Below are 24,016 nucleotides of genomic sequence, written 5' to 3'. Positions count from 1 at the left end.
TCACCCAAAAGTCACCTCTCAGTCTTTGACTCTCCAGTGAAAATAGCCCCAGCCTATTCAGCCTCTCCCTGTAGCCCAAATCCTCCAACCATAGCAAAGTCTTTGGAAATCTTGTCTGAACCATTTCAAGTTTCACAACATCCTTCCTAGAACAGGGAAATTCGAATTGAAAACAGGATTCCTGAAATGGCTCAATCAATGTTCTATCCAATCACAATATGACGTCCCAGCTTCTGCAATCAATGTATTGACCAATAAATATAAGCAGACCAAACACCACCTTCACTACCCTGCCTACCTGTGACTCTACTTTCAAGGAGCAATGAACCCACACTCCAAGGTCTCTTTGTTCAGCAACACTCCCCAGGACCTTCCCATTAAGTGTATTAAGTTCTGCCCTGATTTTCTTTTCCAAAACGCAGCAGCTCACATTTGTCTAAATTAAAATCTGTCTGCCATTCCTCGCTCCAATGGCCCATCTGATCAAGATCCTTTTTATTCTGAACTAACTTTCTTCACTGTCCATTACACCTCCAATTTTGTTGTTTTATGTAAACCTACCTCATATATTCACATCCAAATAATTTATTTAAGGATTCAAATATCCATTCCCACAGCACGCTGCTTCTCACAGGCTTCCAGTCCAGAAATCAACCCTCCATCACCACCCTCTGTCTCCTACCTACAAGCCAGTTTTGTATCCCAATGGCTAGTTCTCCCTGCATTCCATGTTATCTAACCTTACTAACCAGTCTGCTTTGTGGAACTTTGTTCAATGCCCATATAGACAACGTCCACAGTCTGTCTTCATCAATCTTCCAATCACTTCTTCAAAAAATCTCAACCAAGTTGGAGAGAGACAATTTCTGACGCAAAAAGCCATGTTGACGATCCCTAATCATTCCTTGCCTTTCCAAATACATGTAAATCCTGTCCCTCAGAATCCCTTCCAACAACTTGCCTGCCACTGACTTCAGGCTGGCTGTTCTCTTGTTCCCTGGCCTTTCCTTACCACGATGATATAAATACCTCAGGAAGGGGCACTGCAATCACTTCCCAAGCTTTCCACAAATTGCTGGAATACACCTGATCAGGACCCAGGGATCTATCCACCTTGATGCGATTTGAGCCATCCAGTACCACCTCCACTGTAACATGGACACTTTTCAAGTTATCACTGTTTATTTCTCCAAACTCTCTAGTTTCCATATCCTTCTTTAGTAAAAAAAAGACATGAAATACAAGAACAGTATAGTACCTCTCCCACCTCCTGTTGTTCCATACACGGCCTTGTTGATCATTAAGGGGTCCTATTCTCTGTCTGGTGTATTTGTATTTTATCCTTGATGTATTTGTAGAATTTCTTTGGATTCTCCTTAAACCATTTCCTGAAGCTATTTCATGTCTCCTTTTTGCCCTCCTGATTACCCTAGAGTATATTCCTGTAAAAACATGATCCTGTATTCCCAATTCCTCTGCCTCTGCCCTATCTACTCCCAGGCAAAGCAATTGCACTCCAGGACATCCCAGAAAGTTTTCCTATTTCAAGGACTGCAATTTCCCTCACACTTGATCAGCAATGCCCTCCAACACATATCCTCCACTTCCCGCACCTCCGCCTTTATACCACCCCTCCCAACTACAAGAAGAATATAATCCCCTGGTCCTCACCTGCCACACAATCCAGAAACAGCACATTAATCTCTTCCATTTCTGCTACCTAGTCAGACCCCACCACTAGGGACATGTTTCCCTCCCCTGCCCTATCTGTGTTCCGCAGAGACCATTCCCTGTCGTGATGCCCTCGTTAGGTTTACGCCTCCCCACCAACCAACCCTTCACCTTCCCTTACTGCCGGGGGAACAGTAAAACATGCACCCACACCTCCCCACCTCACCCCTGTCCAATGCCCCAAAGGATCTTTTCACACCAGACAGAGATTTTCCTGCACATCCAATCACCTCATCTATTGCATCTCGATACCATGGGCAAATTAACATGGCTGAAAATGTGTTGCTGGAAAAGTGCAGCAGGTCAGGCAGCATCCAAGGAGCGGGAGAATCGATGTTTCGGGCATGAGCCCTTCTTCAGGAATGAGGAAAGTGTGTCCAGCAGGCTAAGATAAAAGGTAGGGAGGAGGGACTTGGGGGAGGGGCGTTGGAGATGTGATAGGTTGAAGGAGGTCAAGGTGAGGGAGATTAGCCGGAGTGGGGTTGGGGGCGGAGAGGTCAGGAAGAAGATTGCAGGTTAGGAAGGTGGTGCTGAGTTCGAAGGTTGGGACTGAGACAAGGTGGGGGGAGGGGAAATGAGGAAACTGGAGAAATCTGAGTTCATCCCTTGTGGTTGGAGGGTTCCTAGGCGGAAGGTGAAGTGCTCTTCCTCCAGTCGTCGTGTTGCTATGGTCTGGTGATGGAGGAGTCCAAGGACCTGCATATCCTTGGTGGATTGGAGGGGGAGTTGAAGTGTTGAGCCACGGGGTGGTTGGGTTGGTTGGTCCGGGTGTCCCAGATGTGTTTTCTGAAACGTTCCGCAAGTAGGTGGCCTGTCTCCCCAATATAGAGGAGGCCACATCGGGTGCAGCGGATGCAGTAAATGGAGATGCAGGTGAATTTGTGGCGGATATGGAAGGATCCTTTGGGGCCTTGGAGGGAAGTAAGGGGGGAGGTGTGGGCACAAGTTTTGCATTTCTCACGATTCCAGGGAAGGTGCCGGGAGAGGAGGTTGGGTTGGTGGGGGGATGCGGACCTGACGAGGGAGTCACGGAGGGAGTGAAGTGTTCGAAACGCTGATAGGGGAAGGGAGAGAAATATATTTCTGGTGGTGGGGTCCGTTTGGAAGTGGCAGAAATGATGATGAATGATACGATGTGGTTGGTGGGGTGGTAGGTGAGGACCAGTGGGGTTCTATCCTGGTGGCGAATGGAGAGGCGGGACACAAGGGCGGAGGAGTGGGAAGTGGAGGCGATGTGGTGGAGAGCATCATCGATCATGTCTGGGGGGAAATTGCGGTCTTTAAAGAAGGAGGCCATCTGGGTTGTATTGGAAGTGGTCCTCCTGGGAGCAGATGCAGTGAAGACAAAGGAATTGGGAATATGGGATGGCATTTTTACAGGGGGCAGGGTGGGAGGAGGTGTGTCTAGGTAGCTGTGGGAGTCGGTTGGTTTGTAGTAAATGTCCGTGTTGATTTGGTCGCCCGAGATAGAAATAGAGAGGTCTAGGAAGGGGAGGGAGGAGTCTGAGATGGTCCAGGTAAATTTGAAGTCGGGGTGGAAGGTGTTGGTAAAGTGGATGAACTGTTCAACCTGCCTCCATGAGATAGCGCCGATACAGTCATCGATGTAGTGGAGGAAAAGGTGGGGGATGGTGCCAGTGTAGCTGCGGAAGATATATCCTACGAAGAGGCAGGCATAGCTGGGGTCCATGCGGGTGCCCATGGCTACTCCTTTGGTTTGGAGGAAGTGGGAGGATTGGAAAGAGAAGTTGTTCAGGGTGAGGACCAGTTCAGTCAGTCGAAGGAGGGTGTCAGTGGAAGGGTACTGGTTGGTGTGGCGGGAAAGGAAGAAGCAGAGGGCTTTGAGTCCTTCATGATGGGGGATGAAGGTGTACAGGGACTGGATGTCCATGGTGAAGATAAGGCGTTGGGGACCGGGGAAGCAAAAATCATGGAGGAGGTGGAGGGTTTGGGTGGTATTCCGAATGTAGGTGGGGAGTTCTTGGACTAAGGGGAACAGGATTGTTTCGAGATATGTAGAGATGAGTTCGGTGGGACAGGAGCAGGCTGAGACAATGGGTCGGCCGGGGCAGTCAGGTTTGTTTTGGACAGGAGGTAGAAACGGGTGGTGCGGGGTTGTGGGACTATGAGGTTGGAGGCGGTGGATGGGAGATCCCCTGAGGTGATGAGGTTATGGATGGTCTGGGAGATGATGGTTTGGTAGTGGGAGGTGGGGTCATGGTCAAGGGGGCAGTAGGAGGAGGTGTCCGCGAGCTGGCGTTTAGCCTCAGCGGTGTAAAGGTTGGTGTGCCAAACTACTACTGTGCCTCCCTTGTCTGCCGGTTTGATGGTGAGGTTGGGGTTGGAGCGGAGGGAGTGGAGGGCTGCACGTTCTGAGGGTGAGAGGTTGGAGTGGGTGAGAGGGGTGGAGAGGTTAAGGTGGTTAATGTCGCGGCGGCAGTTGGCTATTGAGGGCGGGTAAGAGGCCAGCACGGGGTGTCCAGGTGGATGGGGTGTGTTGGAGGCGGGAGAAGGGGTCGTCAGAGGGTGGGTGAGAATCCTGGTTGAAGAAGTAGGCGCGAAGGCGAAGGCGGCGGAAGAATTGCTCGATGTTTCGCCGCGTGTTGAACTCATTAATCCGAGAGCGTAGGGGAATGAAGGTGAGGCCTCTGCGGAGGACTGATCTTTCATCCTCAGAGAGGGGGGAGGTCTGGAGGGATGGTGAAAACACGGCAGTGCTGGGAGCCAGGACCTGGTGTGGGGCTGAAGCTGGGAGTGGGGCGGCGTTAGGCATGGTGGCGGGAATCGGAACGAGGACGGAGATCGGCGTGGGGGTGGGGTTAGGCGTGGTGTTTCCTCATTTCCCCTCCCCCCACCTTGGCTCAGTCCCAACCCTCGAACTCAGCACCGCCTTCCTAACCCGCAATCTTCTTCCTGACCTCTCCGCCCCCACTCCCACTCCGGCCTATCACCCTCACCTTGACCTCCTTCCACCTATCGCATTTCCAACACCCCTCCCCCAAGTCCCTCCTCCCTACCTTTTATCTTAGCCTGCTGGACACACTTTCCTCATTCCTGAAGAAGGGCTCATGCCCGAAACGTCGATTCTCCTGTTCCTTGGATGCTACCTGACCTGCTGCGCTTTTCCAGCAACATATTTTCAGCTCTGACCTCCAGCATCTGCAGTCCTCACTTTCTCTTAGCAAATTAACATGGGTAATGCAGCGAATCTGCACATCTTTGGATTGTGGGAGGAAACCCATGCAGACACTGGGAGAATGTGCAAATTTTACACAAGCAGTCGCCTGAGGCTGGAATCAAACCCAGGTCCCTGGTGCGTGGGCAGCAGTGCTAACCACTGAGCCACAATACTGTGGGATCTTCAGTGCTGATGTGCTGCCCCAGTGATACCTCAGCTGAAAATGTGTTGCTGGTTAAAGCGCAGCAGGTCAGGCAGCATCCAAGGAACAGGAAATTCGACGTTTCGGGCCAGAGCCCTTCATCAGGAATCAGGCTTGTGCCCGAAACATCGAATTTCCTGTTCCTTGGATGCTGCCTGACCTGCTGCGCTTTAACCAGCAACACATTTTCAGCTCTGATCTCCAGCATCTGCAGACCTCACTTTTTACCCACTGATACCTCAGAAACTCACCCTGGCTCATTTCCCAAGAGAAGAGGCGGTGATGGCCCCGTGATATTATCGCCAGCCAGTTAATCCAGAGACCCAGATAACCATCGGGGGACCTGGGTTTGAATCCAGACACTGCAGATAGTGGAATGTGAAATCAATAAAAATCTGCAATTAAGAATCTAATGATGACAATGAATCCACTGTCAATTGTTGGAAAAGCCCACCTGGATCACTCATGTCCTTTAGGGAAGGAATCTGCCATCCTTACCTGGTCTGGCCTACAGGTGACTCCAGACCCACAGCAATGTGGTTGACTGTTGACTGCCCTCTGGGCCCAGCCAGTGACACCCTCATCCTGTGAGTGAACAAAGGAAAAAAAAGGTCAAGTCTTGTATGCAACCATTCTATTCTTACAGAGAACAGTGATCTCCTGGGGGATTATTTGAGGGGCTGGGGATTGGTAGTACAATCCCAATAAGGGGATCACTAATTTCTAACTTCTCAGTCCCCTACCTTTTATCGTAGCCTGCTGGACACACTTTCCTCATTCCTGAAGAAGGGCTTATGCCCAAAACGTCGAATCTCCTGCTCCTTGGATGCTGCCTGACCTGCTGCCCTTTTCCAGCAATGCATTTTCACCCCTGGATATACTCCCAGGAATACCCTCCTGAAGGCCAGCCGTAATGTTATCCCTCATCAAAAACACTTCTCCCCCTGCTCTGTTGCCCCCTTTCTATCCTTGCTATAGCATCTATACCCTGGAACATTAAGCTGCTAGTCTATCCATCCCTGAGTGATGTCTCTGTAATTGCTATAATATCCCAATGCTATTTCAAATCATATCCTGAGCCCATCTGCCTGACCTGTTGGGCCTGTTGCATTGAAGTAAATGGAGGTGCTCAGTCCCACCTCATTCTCTGCCTTGCCCTTGACTGTTGATGTATGAACCGTACCAGCCTCAGACTTAGCTCTTTCCTCACATTCACTTTGGGTTTTCTCCCCTTTGAGAATATTCTGCTCCCTCTCTGAGACATCCTTGACCCTGACACCAGGGAGGCACCACCCCATTCTGAAGTCTCACTGTCAGCTGCAGAAACAGCAGTCTGTGCCCCTGACTAGAGAGTCCCCTATCACCATCGATCATGTGGAACTGGATATACCTCACATTACGTTAGAGCTCGTCTCAGTACCAGTAACTTGGCTGCCACTGCTGCATTCTGAGTGTCTGTGACCCCCTACATTTTCCAAAGCAGTATACTTGTTTGAGAGTGGGATAGACAGGGGTGACGCCTGCACTACCTGCCTCCCTCTCCTACCTTTCCTGGAGATAACCCATCTACCTGACTGTATCTGCAGGTTTTCTGCCTGAATCGCAGATCACACTTCCTAGCTCCTGTGAGTGCCTCACTGCCTTTAACTGTCGCTCCAACAGATCTATGCGATCGATAGGATTTGCAACCACTCTTCATGCAGACATCATCATCAGGATCATTGAAATGTTCCCTAATCTCAGACATCTGACAGGAAGGGCACATCACTCAAAGAATGGCTATCTCTGCAACTTAACATTTTACAGACCCAGAAAAAGGCACAGTCTTACTGCTCTACAAAATACTGCCCTAGAATAACTTAATACCTGTGTTTTATATTTTCAAAAATTAATAAAGAGACCATAAGACATATTAAAATAAAGCCCTCACCTTACTCACTATTGTAGATTTATGAAAATAAAACAAAGATTTATCTTTGAAGAGACTGAAACCCACTGAGCTGATCCCCAGCTCTGAGTCATTTGAGAGTGAGGTCTCTCTGAGGGCAGCTGTGAAATGTCACTGTTTGTTTCTCTTTGCTGCCCGCTCGGTTTCCAGGGAGGTTTATAACTTCACAGTCAGTCAGCTGGGCGAGTTCACTGCTTGGTTTTATTTACTGGGATTTGCCTCCATCCTCACCACCCTCCCTAATGAGCTCTGAGAAGATTAGTAGCTGAGGTTGGGGTTCTGGATGTAGGTTTGCTCGCTGAGCTGGAAGGTTCATGATCAGACATGTCGTGACTATACTAGGTAACATCTTCAGTGAGCCTCCGGACGAAGCTATCACTGTAACCCCGCCCCCTCCCCCCCTCCCCCGCCTCAGAAATTACATGTCTGTAGTATAAGATTTTTAAAAAAATATCTCAAAAAAGCATGATTTGTTTCCTCCAAACAGATTTCTGCTCTCTAGCCTTTTGAAGAAGTCTTTGGAGATGTCTCAGTTCATTTCCTCAAATTATAATCATAGAAGGAGAGCTTTCATTTTTTAACATCACTAGAAGGGGAGGTAATCGCCGATGAGGTATTGTCACTGGAGTAGTAACCAACCTGGAGACCCAGGTAATGGTCTGGGGACCTGGACTTAAATCCCACCATGGCAAATGGTGGCAATTGAATTCAATAAAATCTGGAATGAAAACTCTAATGATGGCCATGAAACCATTGTCGAGAGGCTGTTTTCCCTGGAGCGGTGGATGCTGAGGGGTGACCTTATAGAGGTTTTCAAAATTATGAGGGACATGAATAGGATAAATAGGCATTTCTTTTTCCCTGGAGTCAGGGAGTCCAGAACTAGAGGGCACAGGTTTAGGGTGAGAGGGGAAAGATATAAAAGAGACCTAAGGGGCAACTTTTTCACGCAGTGGGTGGTACGTGTATGGAATGAGCTGCCAGAGGATGTGGTGGAGGCTGGTACAATTGCAACATTTAAGAGGCATTTGGATGGATATATGATTAGGAAGGGTTTGGAGGGATATGGACTGGGTGCTGGCAGGTGGGACTAGATTGGATTGGGATATCTGGTCGGCATGGATGGGTTGGACTGAAGGATCTGTTCCCATGTTGTACATCTCTATGACTCTGACTCTAAATGGTCAGTTTCCATGCCATAGGGATTGTACGAGAAAGTCATTTGGACCGGTACATAATAGGAAATGTTTGGATGCATATAGACCAAGGGGAGGCAGGTGAGATTCACTTAGTTTGGAATTATGGTTGACATGGATTGATTGGACCACAGAGTCTGTTTCTGTGCTATATAACACTACAACTCTAATTCTTGCTATCTCTACATTCCTCCCTCTTCACATCTCTGCCTATCACTATCACCTCATCCAGCCTCACAACTCTTCCTTATCTCTAATAATTCCTCTCCAGCCTCAGAACCCTCCCTAACTCTAATCCCCTCCAGTCTCTCAAAGCTCTGCTACATCTGCTTTTCTTTGATTCCAGCCTTGAGGATACCCCATTTTTATTTCTCACTGAATGACGGCCCTTTCAGTTTCCTGCGCCGAGCTCCAGAATTCCTCCTAAACCTCTCCATCTCACTTTCCTCCCAAACACATTGACCAATCATGTGTCATCTATTCTAATATCACCTTTTCTGACCTGGTTTCAAAGGTGGCCTGTCATATTCCTATATTAAGTGTCTTGAGGTTTACAGCACAGAAAAAGGCTCTGTGGGCCATTGAGTCTGTGACAGGAAAGAAAACTACCACCTAACTATCCTAATCCATTTCCCAATACTTGGTCCATCGCGCTATCTGTCTTGGCATCGCAAGCGTGCACCTAAATATATCTGAAATGTTGTTGGGATTTCTGTGTCTCCCACCCTTCCAGGCAGTGAGGTTTAGTGCAACTGTTGCTCGATGATGACATCACCCACAGGAACACAGAGCAGCTGGGTCTGTGCAAACCAGAGATCGCCCACACATTGGGAAGGATGGCAGGGTCCCTTAGAGGGGGGCACAGGAGATTTACCAGGATGGTTCAAAGAATGGGAGATTTTAGGAGCAAGTTCTGTATTTTTTTTTACACTATTCATTTTTATAATATTGTTGTTGCCAGATACATGGAGAATATCGGTCTACGATAGATGGACTCTCCTTCTCAACCTCTCCCCTTGCCTGGGTTGTGCTAACCTTCAGGTTAAACCACCACCAGCCATCTCTCCCTAATGAGAGAGCAGCCCTATGGTCTGGGAGGACAATGCTGACTTTACCTTTTACACAGTGATGTCACTGTGCCTCGGGGATGGGGAGAGGGAATGCTGAAGGTGGTGGATGGGACACCACTCAGGCACAGTGCTTTGTCCTGGAGGATGGTCACTTTCTTTAATATTGTTGGGAGCTGCACTGATGTAGGCAAGTGGGGAATGTTCCAACACAATCCTGATGTGTACCTTATAGAGAGCAAACAGACATTGGGGAATCAGGGGTTTGGGGAAACTGAGATCGTTCTCCTTGGAGCAGAGGAAATTGAGGGGAGCTGTGACAGAGCGGTTTACAAATGTTACACGTTATAATAATAAACCTTACACCCATCAGCTCATTATACAAGGGTTACAGAACACATTGAAGGTTTGGGGAGATCTATTGAGACAATGGGCTGATTCAAAGGAGAACTTTGATGCAGCAAATGGGATTGAGCTGGAATACAATACTCAGACACAATGTGAATATCCAGGTCCTGACGAATTGAGTAATTCTGTCAGAGTTTGGCATTACAATTACTGAGATTACCATCTGAATGTCCACCTGTAGTATCCTGTAATACAAGTTTATAAAATCCATCACTGTCACTTCAGGTTAGAAACTCACACCATCCCCTCCTCCTGGCCCAGGATGATTGGACACATTCCCCCTTGTGGAGGGCAGTATCAATTCAGGGGGAAATCTATGTGGGTTTCTATGAGTTTCCACCTTGGGACTTCATGTGACTGAACAGGGCAGATCTTTGACTCATGGGACAGAATGTTCCAAGACTCAGTGAGATATGGAGAGCAGGATTTGCTTTCCTTTCCTTCCGTGCTACCGCTGTGCCTCATCAATAAGACATGGGGGTGTGAAAGGCTCACGCAGCTTGATGGGTAAGATGTCTCCACTCTGACCAATGGGCAGCAAGCACCCGGCCCATATCCCTCCAAACCCTTCCTATTCATTTATCCATCCAAATGCCTCTTAAATGTTGCAATTGTACCAGCCTCCACGACATCCCCTGGCAGCTCATTCCATACACGTACCACCCACTGCGTGAAAAAATTGCCGCTTAGGTCTCTTTTATATCTTTCCCCTCTCACCCTAAACCTATGCCCTCTAGTTCTGGACTCCCTGACCCCAGGGAAAAACAAATGCCTATTTATCCTATCCATGCCCCTCATAATTTTGTAAACCTCTATAAGGTCACCCCTCAGCCTCTGACACTCCAGGGAAAACAGCCCTAGCCTGTTCAGCCTCTCCCTATAGCTCAGATCCTCCAACCCTGGCAACATCCTTGTAAATCTATTCTGAACCTTACAAGTTTCACAACATCTTTCCGATAGGAAGGAGACCAGAAATGCATGCAATATTCCAACAGTGGTCTCATCAATGTCCTGTACAGCCGCAATATGACCTCCCAACTCCTGTACTCAATACTCTGACCAATAAAGGAAAGTATACCAAACGCCTTCTTCACTATCCTATCTACCTGCGACTCCACTTTCAAGGAGCTATGAACCTGCACTCCAAGGTCTCTTTGTTCAGCAACACTCCCTAGGACCTTACCATTAAGTGTATAAGTCCTGCTAAGATTTGCTTTCCCAAAATGCAGCACCTCGCATTTATCTGAATTAAACTCCATCTGCCACTTCTCAGCCTATTGGCCCATCTGGTCCAGATCCTGTTGTAATCTGAGGTGCCCTCTTCGCTGTCCAGGATACCTCCAATTTTGGTGTCATCTGCAAACTTACTGACTATACCTCTTATGCTCGCATCCAAATCATTTATGTAAATGACAAAAAGTAGAGGGCCCAGCACCGATTCTTGTGGCACTCCACTGGTCACAGGCCTCCAGTCTGAAAAACAACCCTCCACCACCGCCATCTGTCTTCTACCTTTGAGCTAGTTCTGTATCCAAATGGGTAGTTCTCCCTGTATTCCATGAGATCTAACCTTGCTAATCAGTCTCCCATGGGGAACCTTGTCGAACACCTTACTGAAGTCCATATAGATCACATCTACTGCTCTGCCCTCATCAATCTTCTTTGTTACTTCATCAAAAAACTCAATCAAGTTTGTGAGACATGATTTCCCACACACAAAGCCATGTTGACTATCCCGAATCAAGCCTTGCCTTTCCAAATATATGTATATCCTGTCCCTCAGAACTCCCCCCAACAAATTGCCCACCACCGAGGTCAGGCTCACTGGTCTATAGTACCCTGGCTTGTCCTCACCACCCTTCTTAAACAGTGGCACCACATTTGCTAACCTCCAGTCTTCCGGCACTTCACCTGTGACTATCGATGATACAAATATCTCAGCAAGAGGCCCAGCAATCACTTCTGTAGCTTCCCACAGAGTTCTCGGGTACACCCGATCAGGTCCTGGGGATTTATCCACCTTTAACCATTTCCAGACAACCAGTACTTCCTCCTCTGTAATCTGGACATTTTGCACGATGTCACCATCTATTTCCCTATAGTCTATATCTTCCATATCCTTTTCCACAGTACATACTGATGCAAAATATTCATTTAGTATCTCTCCCATTTTCTGTGGCTCCACACAAAGGCTGCCTTGCTGATCTTTGAGGGGCCCTATTCTCTCCCTAGTTACCATTTTGTCCTTAATATATTTGTAAAAATCCTTTGGATTCTCCTTAATTCTATTTGCCAAAGCTATCTCATGTCCCCGTTTTGCCCTCCTGATTTCCCTCTTAAGGATACTCCTACTTTCTTTATACTCTAAGGATTCACTCGATCTATCCTGTCTGTACCTGACATATGCTTCCTTCTTTTGCTTCACCAAAGCCTCAATTTCTTTCGTCATTCAGCATTCCCTATACCTACCAGCCTTCCCTTTCACCATGACAGGAATATACTTTCTCTGGATCCTTGCTATCCCATTTCTGAAGGATGGTCACTAAGACTGTTTCTTTACCTCTGTTGAAATCGGCATAATGAAGAAGCAAAGGGTGGGCTGAAAATGGCAATGATCGGCTTTCGTAGGTTGGTGTTTATTAGAGTTTGAATTGACAGTATAAATATTTGAGCACTTATTCAAGCTGCTAGAGGAAGTGATGGGGGCTGGTACAATTCCGACATTTAAAAGGCATCAGGAAGAGTATGTGAATAGGAAGGGTTTAGAGGGATATCAGCCATGTGCTAGCAAATGGAATGAAATGAGATGAGAATTTCTGGTTGGTATGGATGAGTTGGACTGTTTCCAAGCTGTGCATCTCTGTGACTCTGTGCCTCTGAATAGTCTATTGCAGAGAGTTTCAGACAGGGCTTGGTTTGTGTGTCTCTCTCATGCTTCCTCAGAATCTGCAAACCCGATGTCTCCAAATTTCCATAAGACTAAGAAATAGGAAAAAGAGGCTCGGTACTGAGGGAATGCTGCACTGTCGGAGGATCAACAATGAGGGAGTGCTGCACTGTCAGAGGATCAGTACTGAGGGAGTGCTTATTCAGCCAGTTCGAGATCCAATCTGTCAAATTAACTCGGATCCCATTGGCTCTGATTATTGCTATCATCTGTACATCGAGTTATCTCTCTGAAAACTACTATCAAATTGTTACACATGACTTTCTCTCAATAAAACCGTGCTGACAATTGTTGGTTTATCTTCCAAATGAAGACTAATTTCACTTTTCAACAGTTTCCCTACCACTGAGACTAGCTTGACAGATCTGTGTTTTCATTATTTATCCCTTCCTTTGTCCTGCGTAACAGTGCAACGTTGGCTGATCTACACTCACTTGGCACAACTGCTGTGGCCAGACAGTAATTCTAAATTATTGTCAGCGACCCAACTATTTCATCCTTTGCATCACTCAACCGCTTGGTATACTTTTCATCTGCCCTGGAAATATAACCACTTTTCATTCAGCAAGACAACACAGAACATCACGTCATGTGTCCTAATTTCTGAAAGTACATCACAACACCCCTCCATGATTTCTGTCCCCACATTGTCCGTCTTACTAGTGAACACTGACACAAGACATTCGTTTTGACCACAACCTAATCCTCCGACTCCACTCCAATAATAACACTTAATGGGCATTACTGTTTCCCGAATAATTCTTTTATTATGAATGAGCCTGTAACTTTTAAAAATATTTTCCTTTATTTTGACTGTTATTATTTTCTCATGGTCCCTTTTGCTCTTCTAATTCCTTTCCCCTTGCACGTTCTGTACTCCATACTAATTTCTATTGTTCTGAGATTTCAGTATAGACCGGAAGCCTCCCTTGTTTCTCTTTATCTCACCCTCCATGCCCTTTGGTGTCCAGAGCCCGCTACATTCTTGGTCCTATTCAGTGGCTTCCTGGGAAATGTCCTCCCTGTGATTTTCCTATCTCTTCCTTAAATGTGTCACACTGCTCTGACTCAGATTTACCAATAAGTGTCAGCTTCCAGTCCACTCTGGTTAAGTCATTACCTGTTCTTACTAAAATTGTCCTTCCCCTTTTCAGAACTTTGGGCCAATTTCTATTCCTTTGCAGTACAATCTGAAATCCAACTGATTTACAATCACTGTCTGCAAAGTGCACCACCATTGATGACCCACTGGGTCGACTTCATTTACAAAAGTTAAGTCCAGGTTCACCCCTTTCTTGCAAGGTCTGGATTAAAATTCTCTGTATTAACACATACTTTGTTAAAATATTCTCCTGGGGGCATTTTCAGAATTGTGCTACCTCTCAACTTTTGACACAATGAATATCCAAGTCTATGCTGAGGAAGTTAAAAACCTCTTTTCTCATTCCCCTATTTAATTAACATCTCTCTGAAATTTGCCCATGTCTTTGCCCTTGGTCTTTTGGACCTATAGTAAGGTCTATTGTGCTCTCCCAGTAGTGATGTTTGCTGTATTTTGGTTTTGAAGTACTGTCCATTTGCCTTTGTTCGAGGAGATATCCATGATTTCATTTCTCTTTACAGCCTAAAATACTCTTGTCAGAATTGCGACAGAAGCAACATTTTGTGCCGCAAACCCCCGCCGCTATCCTTTTCCATCTTTCCCTGTCTCGCCTGAAGGAACTAAATCCTGGAAAATTGAATAGCCACTCCTGCCCGGCTCTCAATATGTCTCCGTGATAGCAACCGCATCATTTCCTCATTTATGGCGGTATTTCATCTGCCTTGTTCATCAGACTCTGTCATGAAAACGAATACCATCCAACGTTGCTATCTCCCTTCTGATGTTACCGGCCTATCGTTTCTATGCCTCCTTAACTCCCTTGCTGTGTCCTATAATTTTAGCCTTTCACATTGTCCTGCTGATCTTTCTGTGTGTATCCCAGCTTCTCCAGCACTCTGCACAATTATGATTCTTGTATCCATTAACCACAAGAAACCTTGATATATGAGAACTGATTGTATTTGTTATGAAATTCATCAGATAATTTATGCGATGTGTTTCCTAAAGGTCCAGGTCCTCTCCCACCAACTCTTCTCCTAACTGTGAGCTCCAGTGAAGAAATCGCAAGCAGCAAGTTTGCAACCATTGTCTGTTCAATCATCGATTTCCATCCAAAGTCAATCTCCGTGAGTTGGTTGAAAAATGGCTGACTCTTGGATTCTGGCTTCTTCACGTCTCCCGTGTGTGAGGCGAACAGGAACTTCTCGGTGACGAGTCGGCTGATGGTCCCTTATGGTGAATGGTACAACAGCGCAGTCTATACCTGCCAGGTCACTCATGAAGACAACGTTCAAAGTAAAAACATCACCGCACTCCAGGGTAAGAGACACATACTGAGAGAGCTACAAATCACTCTGAACTCTGATGTGAATCAAACACACTAATTTATCAGGCGTAGTAAACAGCAAGGTACAGCTCCTCGTTTCCCAACATGTCAAGTATCTCATTTCAGTTTGAGTGTTACATTAGCATTGCTCATAATTCAACATTTTGGCAAGTCAGAAAAGCATGTTTCCTCTCTGTTGAAGATAGATATATAGACAGTGAGCTTTGTTAAATAGTTTGTTGCCTGACCATGCTGGGAGAGGCATTCAGAGTGCTGAATCCTTGCCTGGTAGTGGCTTCAAGGATAAGTTTGGGGGTGGAGGGGGGATATTGGAGAGATATCTAATTGAAACATAAAAAATACTGAGAGACTGAGGTCGAGTGAACGTGGAATAGATGTTTTGACTGGTCGGCGAGACTAGGACCCAAGGACACAGTCTCAGGGTCAAAGGGGCACCGTTTAGAACTGAGATGGGGAGGAATTTCTTCAGCCAGAGGGTGATGAATCTGTGGAACTTGTTGCTGCAGAGGGCTGTGGAGACCAGGCCATTGTGTATATTCAAGCCAGAGATAGTTCGGCTCTTGTTTAGTGTGGGGAGAAGACAGTAGAATGGCTTTAGCCCGAAACGTCGGTTTTCCTGCTCGTCGGATGCTGCCTGACCTGCTGTGCTTTTCCAGCATCATTCTGATCTAAACTCTGGATTGGCCGAACAGCCTTATTCTGATCCTCTATCTTATGATGTTGTGGTCTCAAAATGATGTGGTTAAAATATGCAGTGACCCTTACTTGAAAATAAATCAGAATGCGTTCAATGCTTCATTCCCTGATCAGGAATGACCTGTTGGCCTTGGACATTGTACGACATCGATTTTTATCTGGTACTGAGCTCTTTAACTTCATTTATGGGATCAGACCACAGACCAAGTGGGTATCACATTTGATGAACTGGGATAAACGTGGTCTCACTGAGCTTCTTTAAGATGCTCTCTGTAAGTAGTGGATGAGGGAGGAGAATAAATTCTGGTAAGAATGCTACAATAGGGATGAATGAACGAGGAACTCGAGACAGGCTGATTTAGCCTGGTTTGGGGTGGTGATGTTTACACAGTGGGTAGTGGATGTCTATAAAATTAGTGTACATTTCCATCACGTTTGTAGATTAATTTAAGATGCTTTTGTTTGTTTTTTTTCTCCCCTGCTCTATGAAGAAATTTTAAAAATGCAGTTTGGTAAATAAAGTGAAAGCACAGACCAGTCATGAACGAACTGAATGGAGGGAACGACTTAAGGAGATGGGTGTCCTTCTCGATATCCAATGCTGTACTCAGTGTCTTGTTTTCAGATCTACTCCAAACTCAGCCCACGAGGAACAATGACATAAATTAGAGAATGACATCACACCAATAACGCAAAGTATTTTTGATCACGTTAAATATAATGAACAGAATTTCCATGGATATTCACCGCTCCTGTAATACTTTAGAACTCTGCAAAGAGAATAATTATTATTTATTATAATTTGTCCGAAATTTGGGATGTGATTTGGCAGTCAGCGTGACCAGCAGCACTTGCACCTAAGGGTTACGAACATGGAATTGAACTCATTATATTCAGATTACTCTTGTCAAAAGTATCAATAGATGGTCTTAAGTGAGAGACAAACTCTGAAAGAAAGGTAATTCCATGGGTTACATAATGGTATCTTCGATGATTTTACTTTTTTCACAGGTGTCACTTGTTACAAAGCCAGTGTTCTTTAGGAATAATGACACAGGCTATGTCATAGGTAATCACAAATGCTTTCACAAATCAAAATATATCAACAATAGTAAGCATTGTTTCAGCAATGGTTGGAGTTGCCATTTTGAAGGTGGTGTCTTCACCCTGTGAAGAAGTAATCTGAAGATTGGGTGTTTGTATCATAAAGGGGCATTTTTCATTGACTTTGATTTTTGTTTCATAGAAGATACCGAGTGCCACCCTAACACCGTTAAAATCCTCCCACCGCCAGTAGAACAAGTCTTACTGGAGGCGACGGTGACGTTAACCTGCGTTGTGTCCAATCTTCCTTCTGGAGTCAACGTGACCTGGAAACAAGAAAAGAAGCCTCTGAAATCAGAGATTGCTGACCAGCCTGGACAGAATCCCGACAGCGTGATCAGCAAATTAGACATTTCTACTGAAGCCTGGCTGAGTGGCGTTACTTTTGAATGTGTGGTGTACCATCAGAATCTACCGACTCCGCTGAGAGACTCCATCCACAAGGAGAAAGGTGAGCGGTGAGATTAAAACACAAAGCATCCCATGTGGAATCCAGATCCAGTTACATCAATGGCAGGCTTTGATTGGTAATGAACAAACACCGTTGGGTGCATTAATGATGCATCTGAAGGCAGGATAACTAAGTAGCTGATTAAGAAAAAGATGGACCAAAGGATATTGTATTCTGATTAAGTCAGATAAGGTGGGAAGAAACCTGGGTTGTGATGTCACCATCAGCAATGACAGTTGGACAGAATGCCCTTGTTGTGGGCTGGAAACATGGAGGCAACTTTCACATTAAACTTGACTTTTTTTACTGAACAGAATGTGTACCATACTGCTCCTTTAGAAAAGGAAAGTGAATAAATCCCAAATTTAAAATGGCATATTTTAATATTTAGTGTAATTGTGATATTGGTTCAGGATGTTTTTGGTTGATTTATATTTGTCTCAAATATTCTGCAGTGATTAATCCGCTGGAGCCATCAGTGTCGGTCCTCCTGCCACCAACAGAAGAAATCTCCGCTCAGAGGTTTCTCTCCCTCACCTGTTTAGTGAGAGGTTTCTCCCCCCGAGAGATCTTCGTCAAGTGGACAAACAATGACAAGCCGGTGAATCCCAGTAACTACAAGAACACCGAGGTGATGGCGGAGAGTGACAATACTTCCTTCTTCATCTACAGCCTGTTATCCATTACAGCGGAGGAGTGGGCCAGCGGTGCTTCTTACTCCTGTGTGGTGGGACATGAAGCGATTCCATTGAAGATCATCAACAGAACAGTCGATAAATCCAGCGGTAAACCGAGTTTCGTAAACATTTCACTTGCACTGATGGACACTGTTAATTCATGTCAATAAAAATCTCAAAGTTGCATTTAATAATTCAACAGAAGTAATAAAGTTTCTTTTCCCTCCAGTTGTGAGGTAAATACTGAATTAGTTGTTTCTCACTCTGACTTACACTGCATCGGTGTAGTTAAAGTGGGTTATTAACAGGTCTAGGACAAGTGTCTTGTGCAGTTAATGTTCTCTGCTCAGATACACCCTGGGCCAGAGACAGAGTAAAGCTCACTCATTGCAGGATTCCACCAAGTACCTTATCCATCCAATATCCCTCTGTGACAAAATCTGATACTGTCCATTTTATGTCGAGGGTAGAGCACGAGGTTTGAACTTGGTGTTCTTGATTCCCCCCATTGGACATTCTTACAAAATTCATGTCAGTTTTCAACTGCCACATTGCACCAATTGGAAATGTAAATTTAAGACACTTTAAAATTAAATTTGATTGGAACATACCAATCGTAAAGAGTGCAGAACAGTTTGAATGTAACCTTTGTTTCTGGGGGACTGCCAGGGATCTTGCGCCAGCGCATGAGTTGACAGAAAGTATCTTCACTTTCACACCAAAGAGAATCGACAGATAAGTTGTCGTGGAGCAGAGGGGAGGGGAACGATGAATGGTCTGCCCTCTTGCTCCCTGTGCAGAGTTTTCATTGTCGATGTCCTCTGTAATGTAACCCCGTTACTAACAGGAACAGTCAGCTTCTTGCTTACTGTCCAAAGATTGAACATTTCCATGCAAAATAATACCTTTGAAACATGTTGGACACGCTTGGCTCTGTTAACAAATGATTAACATTGATTCCCATAATCCAAAACTGGTGTTTGCATCATCCCGGTTTGAATTCCATCGTTGTGTCTCAGTTTTCTGGAGCACATGGGATCAATTCTGGTATTCGAATACCTGATATCATTTTGTTTCACACACAGAACACAAGTAGACATTTTCTAATCAACATATTCAGAAATGTTATCTCTGGGGCAGTGGGGATTTGAACTCACGCCTTTTCTCTCAGAGACAGCAATTCTATCACTGCAACAGAAGAGTTGCTCATAAAATGCTTATCTCTCCACGACGATGGGAAATGTTTCCTACAACACCAAGGTCAAATCTAATTATGGGCAATCCATTAAAATTAGAACAATAAAATAGAATAATAAAAATTGCAGTCTGGTATAAGAACAGATACAGAGAGATGATCGCAAATACACATGTAATGACACATATATGGGCTCTCACCTCAAGACACATATTGATGTGCACACTCAAATGTGCATATAGATAAGATGTCACACACGCATACTCGCACAGAGCCACACATGCAAGTGGTACTTGAACACTCACCTAAGCTCATACAAAAACTCACATACACCGAAAGAAAATTATTTGCACAAATGAACAGGGGTACTCACACATAACCATGAGAAATATAGACACACGGTAACACACAAATGGGCATGAATACATAGACATTCATACAGCACTTTGCGTACAGACATACACGCATGAACACACAGATACAAATTCCGAAAAATGTCCTCCTCCATGTCAACTCATACAGGCATGTAAGTGCACAGAGATAAATATTAATATCATTATTTTCCCATTTTCAGAATCACAAACATACGATGACAGAGGCAGCTTAATTAGTTATTTTTAAACCACATTGATCAGCATGTATACAATGTCACACGTACACACAAATTCAGAGTCTCACATGCAGACACACAAGTGCATAGATCAACAAATAGAGGGGCGTTTATTAAATAAGGAGAATGGGCACAAGCATCAGCAAGCATCCACACACAGTAACACAAACAAGCTTCTCAGGAGATGGTTTGGGAAAGATTGCCACACAAGCAAACATCGTCATATAAATATAAACACCCATCAAAACATAACATTGCATGCTAAAATGTATTAAGCATCAACATGAATATAACCTCGTTTAGGTAGGACCTGAAACAGACACATAAGCACACATTTTAGATAGCACTAATGAAAAGTGAACACTCACAAAGACATTACAAGATAAGCATAGGCAGCAACAAAATGGCATATTAGCATGATGATGCTTACACAGTGTGAACAGACCAAAATTTCGGTGCACAAACACATGAGCACACCAGCAGTAAAGGAACAGGACTATGTTTATTCATGCACAGACTCCAACATGGGCAAGAGTGAAGTAAGAGACTCTCATAACCACATACACAAACATTAAAGGGAAACCAAACACACCAAGCAGTAGGTCAAATAAATTAAGGGACACATGTACAAAAACTTATTCCTAAATAGACAGATCCTACAAACAAAAAGATGAAGCAATGTCCTGACTGTGATGTCACTTATATTCACGATTTGCCAAGCAATTGGTCACCAATACATAAAGGTGAGAATCACATTTGAACTTTTATTCAGTGATGGCCACAATTTTCAACTAAAGTGCTGTCACAGCCTATATTTAAAATATAATGATATAATTAAAATATTCATTCGTAATAAGTGTTCCTCAAATAATAGTATCCTGAAATAATAGATTAAAAGAAAAATAATTTCAAACGTTCTGACATGGACAATGAAGAAAGAACATGTGCAGTTCGTATTTGTAATTTCTTGCTGAGAGTCAATAATGCACTGATGGATACAGATAAGAGTCACACTTGAGAAATACCTGACTGCTTTATGAAGATGTAATGGTCTCTAATTACATGACTTGGATACACATAGATCGATCTGGATCAATAAACGATCTAAATGCATTCTCTTGGCTTTATATTCATAGATTCAATAGATAGCACTTGGATTGAAGACTATGAGGATGATAACAGCAACATCTGGACAACTGCTTCCACGTTCATCACCTTGTTCTTCCTGAGTATTTTCTACAGCGCTGCCGTCACTCTGGTGAAGGTGAGAATAATCACATCTTTCTCACACCAAGCAGCCCAATATGTTTTGTGAAATCTCTAAGTGTGCCATTTAATAAACATTAAATCTGAAAGTCCCTGATCATAAATATCTGCGTCATTGCTTTATCTCTCTTTTCCAGGTTAAGTGAATGAATTTTGGACCCCTTTGATTTCCTGATCTGCTTATCAAGGTCTCTGAATTCCCAATCTCCAATCTGTCCTGTTGCTGACTCTAACAGTGAGATCACTTCAGTTTATCAGTGTGTAACTGAGACAATTATTGATGGATTTTCGTTTTTACTTTGATATCTTTGAGATGGTTGTGGTTGGAAGAATTTGTAGCTTCCCAGTTGTTTGAAGCCCATTTGTTTTGTTTTTATTTGTTCCTTACTCAGAATGGTTGCCTCCCCTTTCTGATGAGCCTTTGTATTCCCTTTCTTGTGACTGTTACTGATGTACATAAAATTCCCACCTCACAGCGCATGTGTTCTCATCTCAATGTGGCAACCAGCCATTATATTCACTTCTGTTAGCTTTTACATCAACTTTTTGGATAGAAATGCTTTCTGAAATGGTTAATAAATCTCAAATGAATATGCACTAACCTTGAGTTTGCTTCATTCTTTCTTCAAGGCCAGTCAGTAATCATACATTTTCCCACATCCTACTCCTTTCCCAGCCAAGTACTTTCACTTGTTCTGTTTGGTTGTGTTTCATCCAGTCATTTAGTTTAATGTTGCGCTGCCATGCCGCCCACTAATGTAAATACATCTTTCACACGATATGCCTGATGGAACACTCCAGAGGCAGAATGATTAGAGAACATTTCCTCTTATGCACCAAGGGTCACGGCCTCGGGTCACGTAATGATACAAATTAGGAGCTTTGCTCCACCAGAAGCCTATAAAAGGCAGGCAAAGGAGTTTGAAAGTTTACTCTACACCGTCTAAACTACATGTACTCCCAATGTCCGGACAGCCTGGGTTAGTAATACATAAATCACCACCTACAACGCCCAACGAAACATTCATCAGCCAAAAATGTCAACGCTCAGTCAGGTAGTCAGACAGCAACATGTGCACAATCCAAGGGCGGATTCTCAGAACTGGAGTTTTTCTCACGCATAAATCTCATGGAGCAGAATTCCTGGGATCTATTTGACACACCACACCTGTCAAATCCCAGGGAATGAGACTGGGATCTATCTGATACAGGGATATTACTGAACAGCAACCCTCAAAAATAATAAATCAGAGGTCAATGTTGATCAGGCAAGTCAGAGCTCATGAGTCCCTGAAATATTCAGCCATTGGGATCTATATGACACAAGACGGAACTGAGAACCAATCATAGCAACAGTTCACAGAGTCTGGGAACTATCAGCAGAGGAGAACATTCTCAATTTCTCAGAGTTGGTGAGGTGTATCATCCCGGGAATGGTGTTGTGAATCAGTCACGCACCCAATCTCATAACTTCGCATTTTGTCAAAAATGTGGCACCTGAAACGAGATGCAATATTCCAGGTGAGACAAGAGACTGTTTGATTTCAGTGTAACATAATAGCTTTGTGTTTGTTCTCTGCGGTGTTATTGATGAAGTAGGGTTTATTTGCTCTTCTGTCCACGTGTCATGGTACATTCCCTGATTTGTGCACATACACACGGAGGATCCTCTGCTCCTTCACCCCTTTGGGTTTACCCCCTTACTGTTGTATGTTCTCTGAATTCATCACAAAACAAAGGAGCACGTCACCCCTCCCTGAGACGGAGATCTATCTGACACACCGATATTAATGAATAACAATCCTCAAAAATGATCAATCACAGGTTGATTTCGATCAGGGAAGGCAGAGATCAGAAGTTCTGGAAACCCTGCTGCTTTCCACGTCCTTTCCCACAACCCCTCTGTCAAACTTGATGCTCTGTGCTGTTCTTCCAATATCCTAACATTTTGCCTTAAATTGCTGTTAATATTTTGCTGTAATTTTGCATTAGAGACCAAAGCACAGGTTGGAACAACAAGGACCCAAACACTGAACTCTGAGAACGTACACAATAAGGTAACCTACACTCTGAAACAGCAAACACCCGTTAACAAATGGTTGACAAGTACAAAACAGTGGGCGGGATTAACTTGAACACATCAAAATAAAAGGAAAGTACTCTGGAGGTACAGCCGTGTAGGGAAGACCTGGGCAGACAGAATGGAGTTTGTTTTTTAAAATTCTTGTTTAAATCCAGAATTTTCCTTCCACACAATGTAACCTTTTATTTCCCATCACCCAAGTCCCCCAGAGTATCTTTATTTTCAGCTACTAACCATCACCAGTAAATTGAATCATTTATGTTCAAAGCCCCTCCCACCATCAAAGGTACGGCAGAAGTAGGAAGAGCTAGAAGGAGATTGGAGTCAATTTTTCTTGTGGTGAAACTACTGCTGTTCTACCACAAGGTATTTCTGAGGGATGGTCCAGTGAAGCTATGTGGATGGAACTCATTAATAAGAAGGGCATGATTACTTTGATGCAATTGTAATAATCCCCCCAGTAGTCAGAGTGAAATTGAGTAAAAAATATGTGGAGAGATCTTATTTATACGTAAGAATAATAGGATTGTAATAATCGCAAATTTTAACCTTCCAAACATAAAGTGGGACAGCCATGGTCTTAAGAGCTTGGATGGTGAGGAATTTGGTAAGTGCTAAAGTCAATTTTCTTCATTAATATACAGATGTAACTATCACAGAAGGAGCAAACCTGACCTACTCTTGTGATATAAGGCAGGGCAAGTGACTGAATGGTTAGTAGGGGAGCTTTTTGGGGCCGGGGTCATAATTCGATTAGTTTAAAATATCTATGGAAAGGATTGGCATTATATATAAGTTAAAGTTCTT

At 44.3% G+C, this 24,016-nt stretch overlaps 1 gene segment (V, D, J or C); it reads left to right on the top strand.

Moving 5' to 3' along the window:
- The window catches only part of LOC132808826 (Ig heavy chain C region-like), a 54,620-nt gene that overhangs the window by 5,719 nt on the left and 24,885 nt on the right, over positions 1 to 24,016 (top strand). The window contains 5 exon segments of the C gene segment in view: positions 14,788 to 14,906; positions 14,970 to 15,099; positions 17,070 to 17,378; positions 17,834 to 18,163; positions 20,997 to 21,124. Of these exon segments, the coding sequence occupies positions 14,788 to 14,906; positions 14,970 to 15,099; positions 17,070 to 17,378; positions 17,834 to 18,163; positions 20,997 to 21,124 (1,016 nt within the window).

This window comes from Hemiscyllium ocellatum (assembly GCF_020745735.1).
Source record: "Hemiscyllium ocellatum isolate sHemOce1 chromosome 40 unlocalized genomic scaffold, sHemOce1.pat.X.cur. SUPER_40_unloc_3, whole genome shotgun sequence".
NCBI classification, from domain to species: Eukaryota; Metazoa; Chordata; class Chondrichthyes; order Orectolobiformes; family Hemiscylliidae; genus Hemiscyllium; species Hemiscyllium ocellatum.
This window is presented reverse-complemented; position numbering and strand designations above follow the sequence as displayed.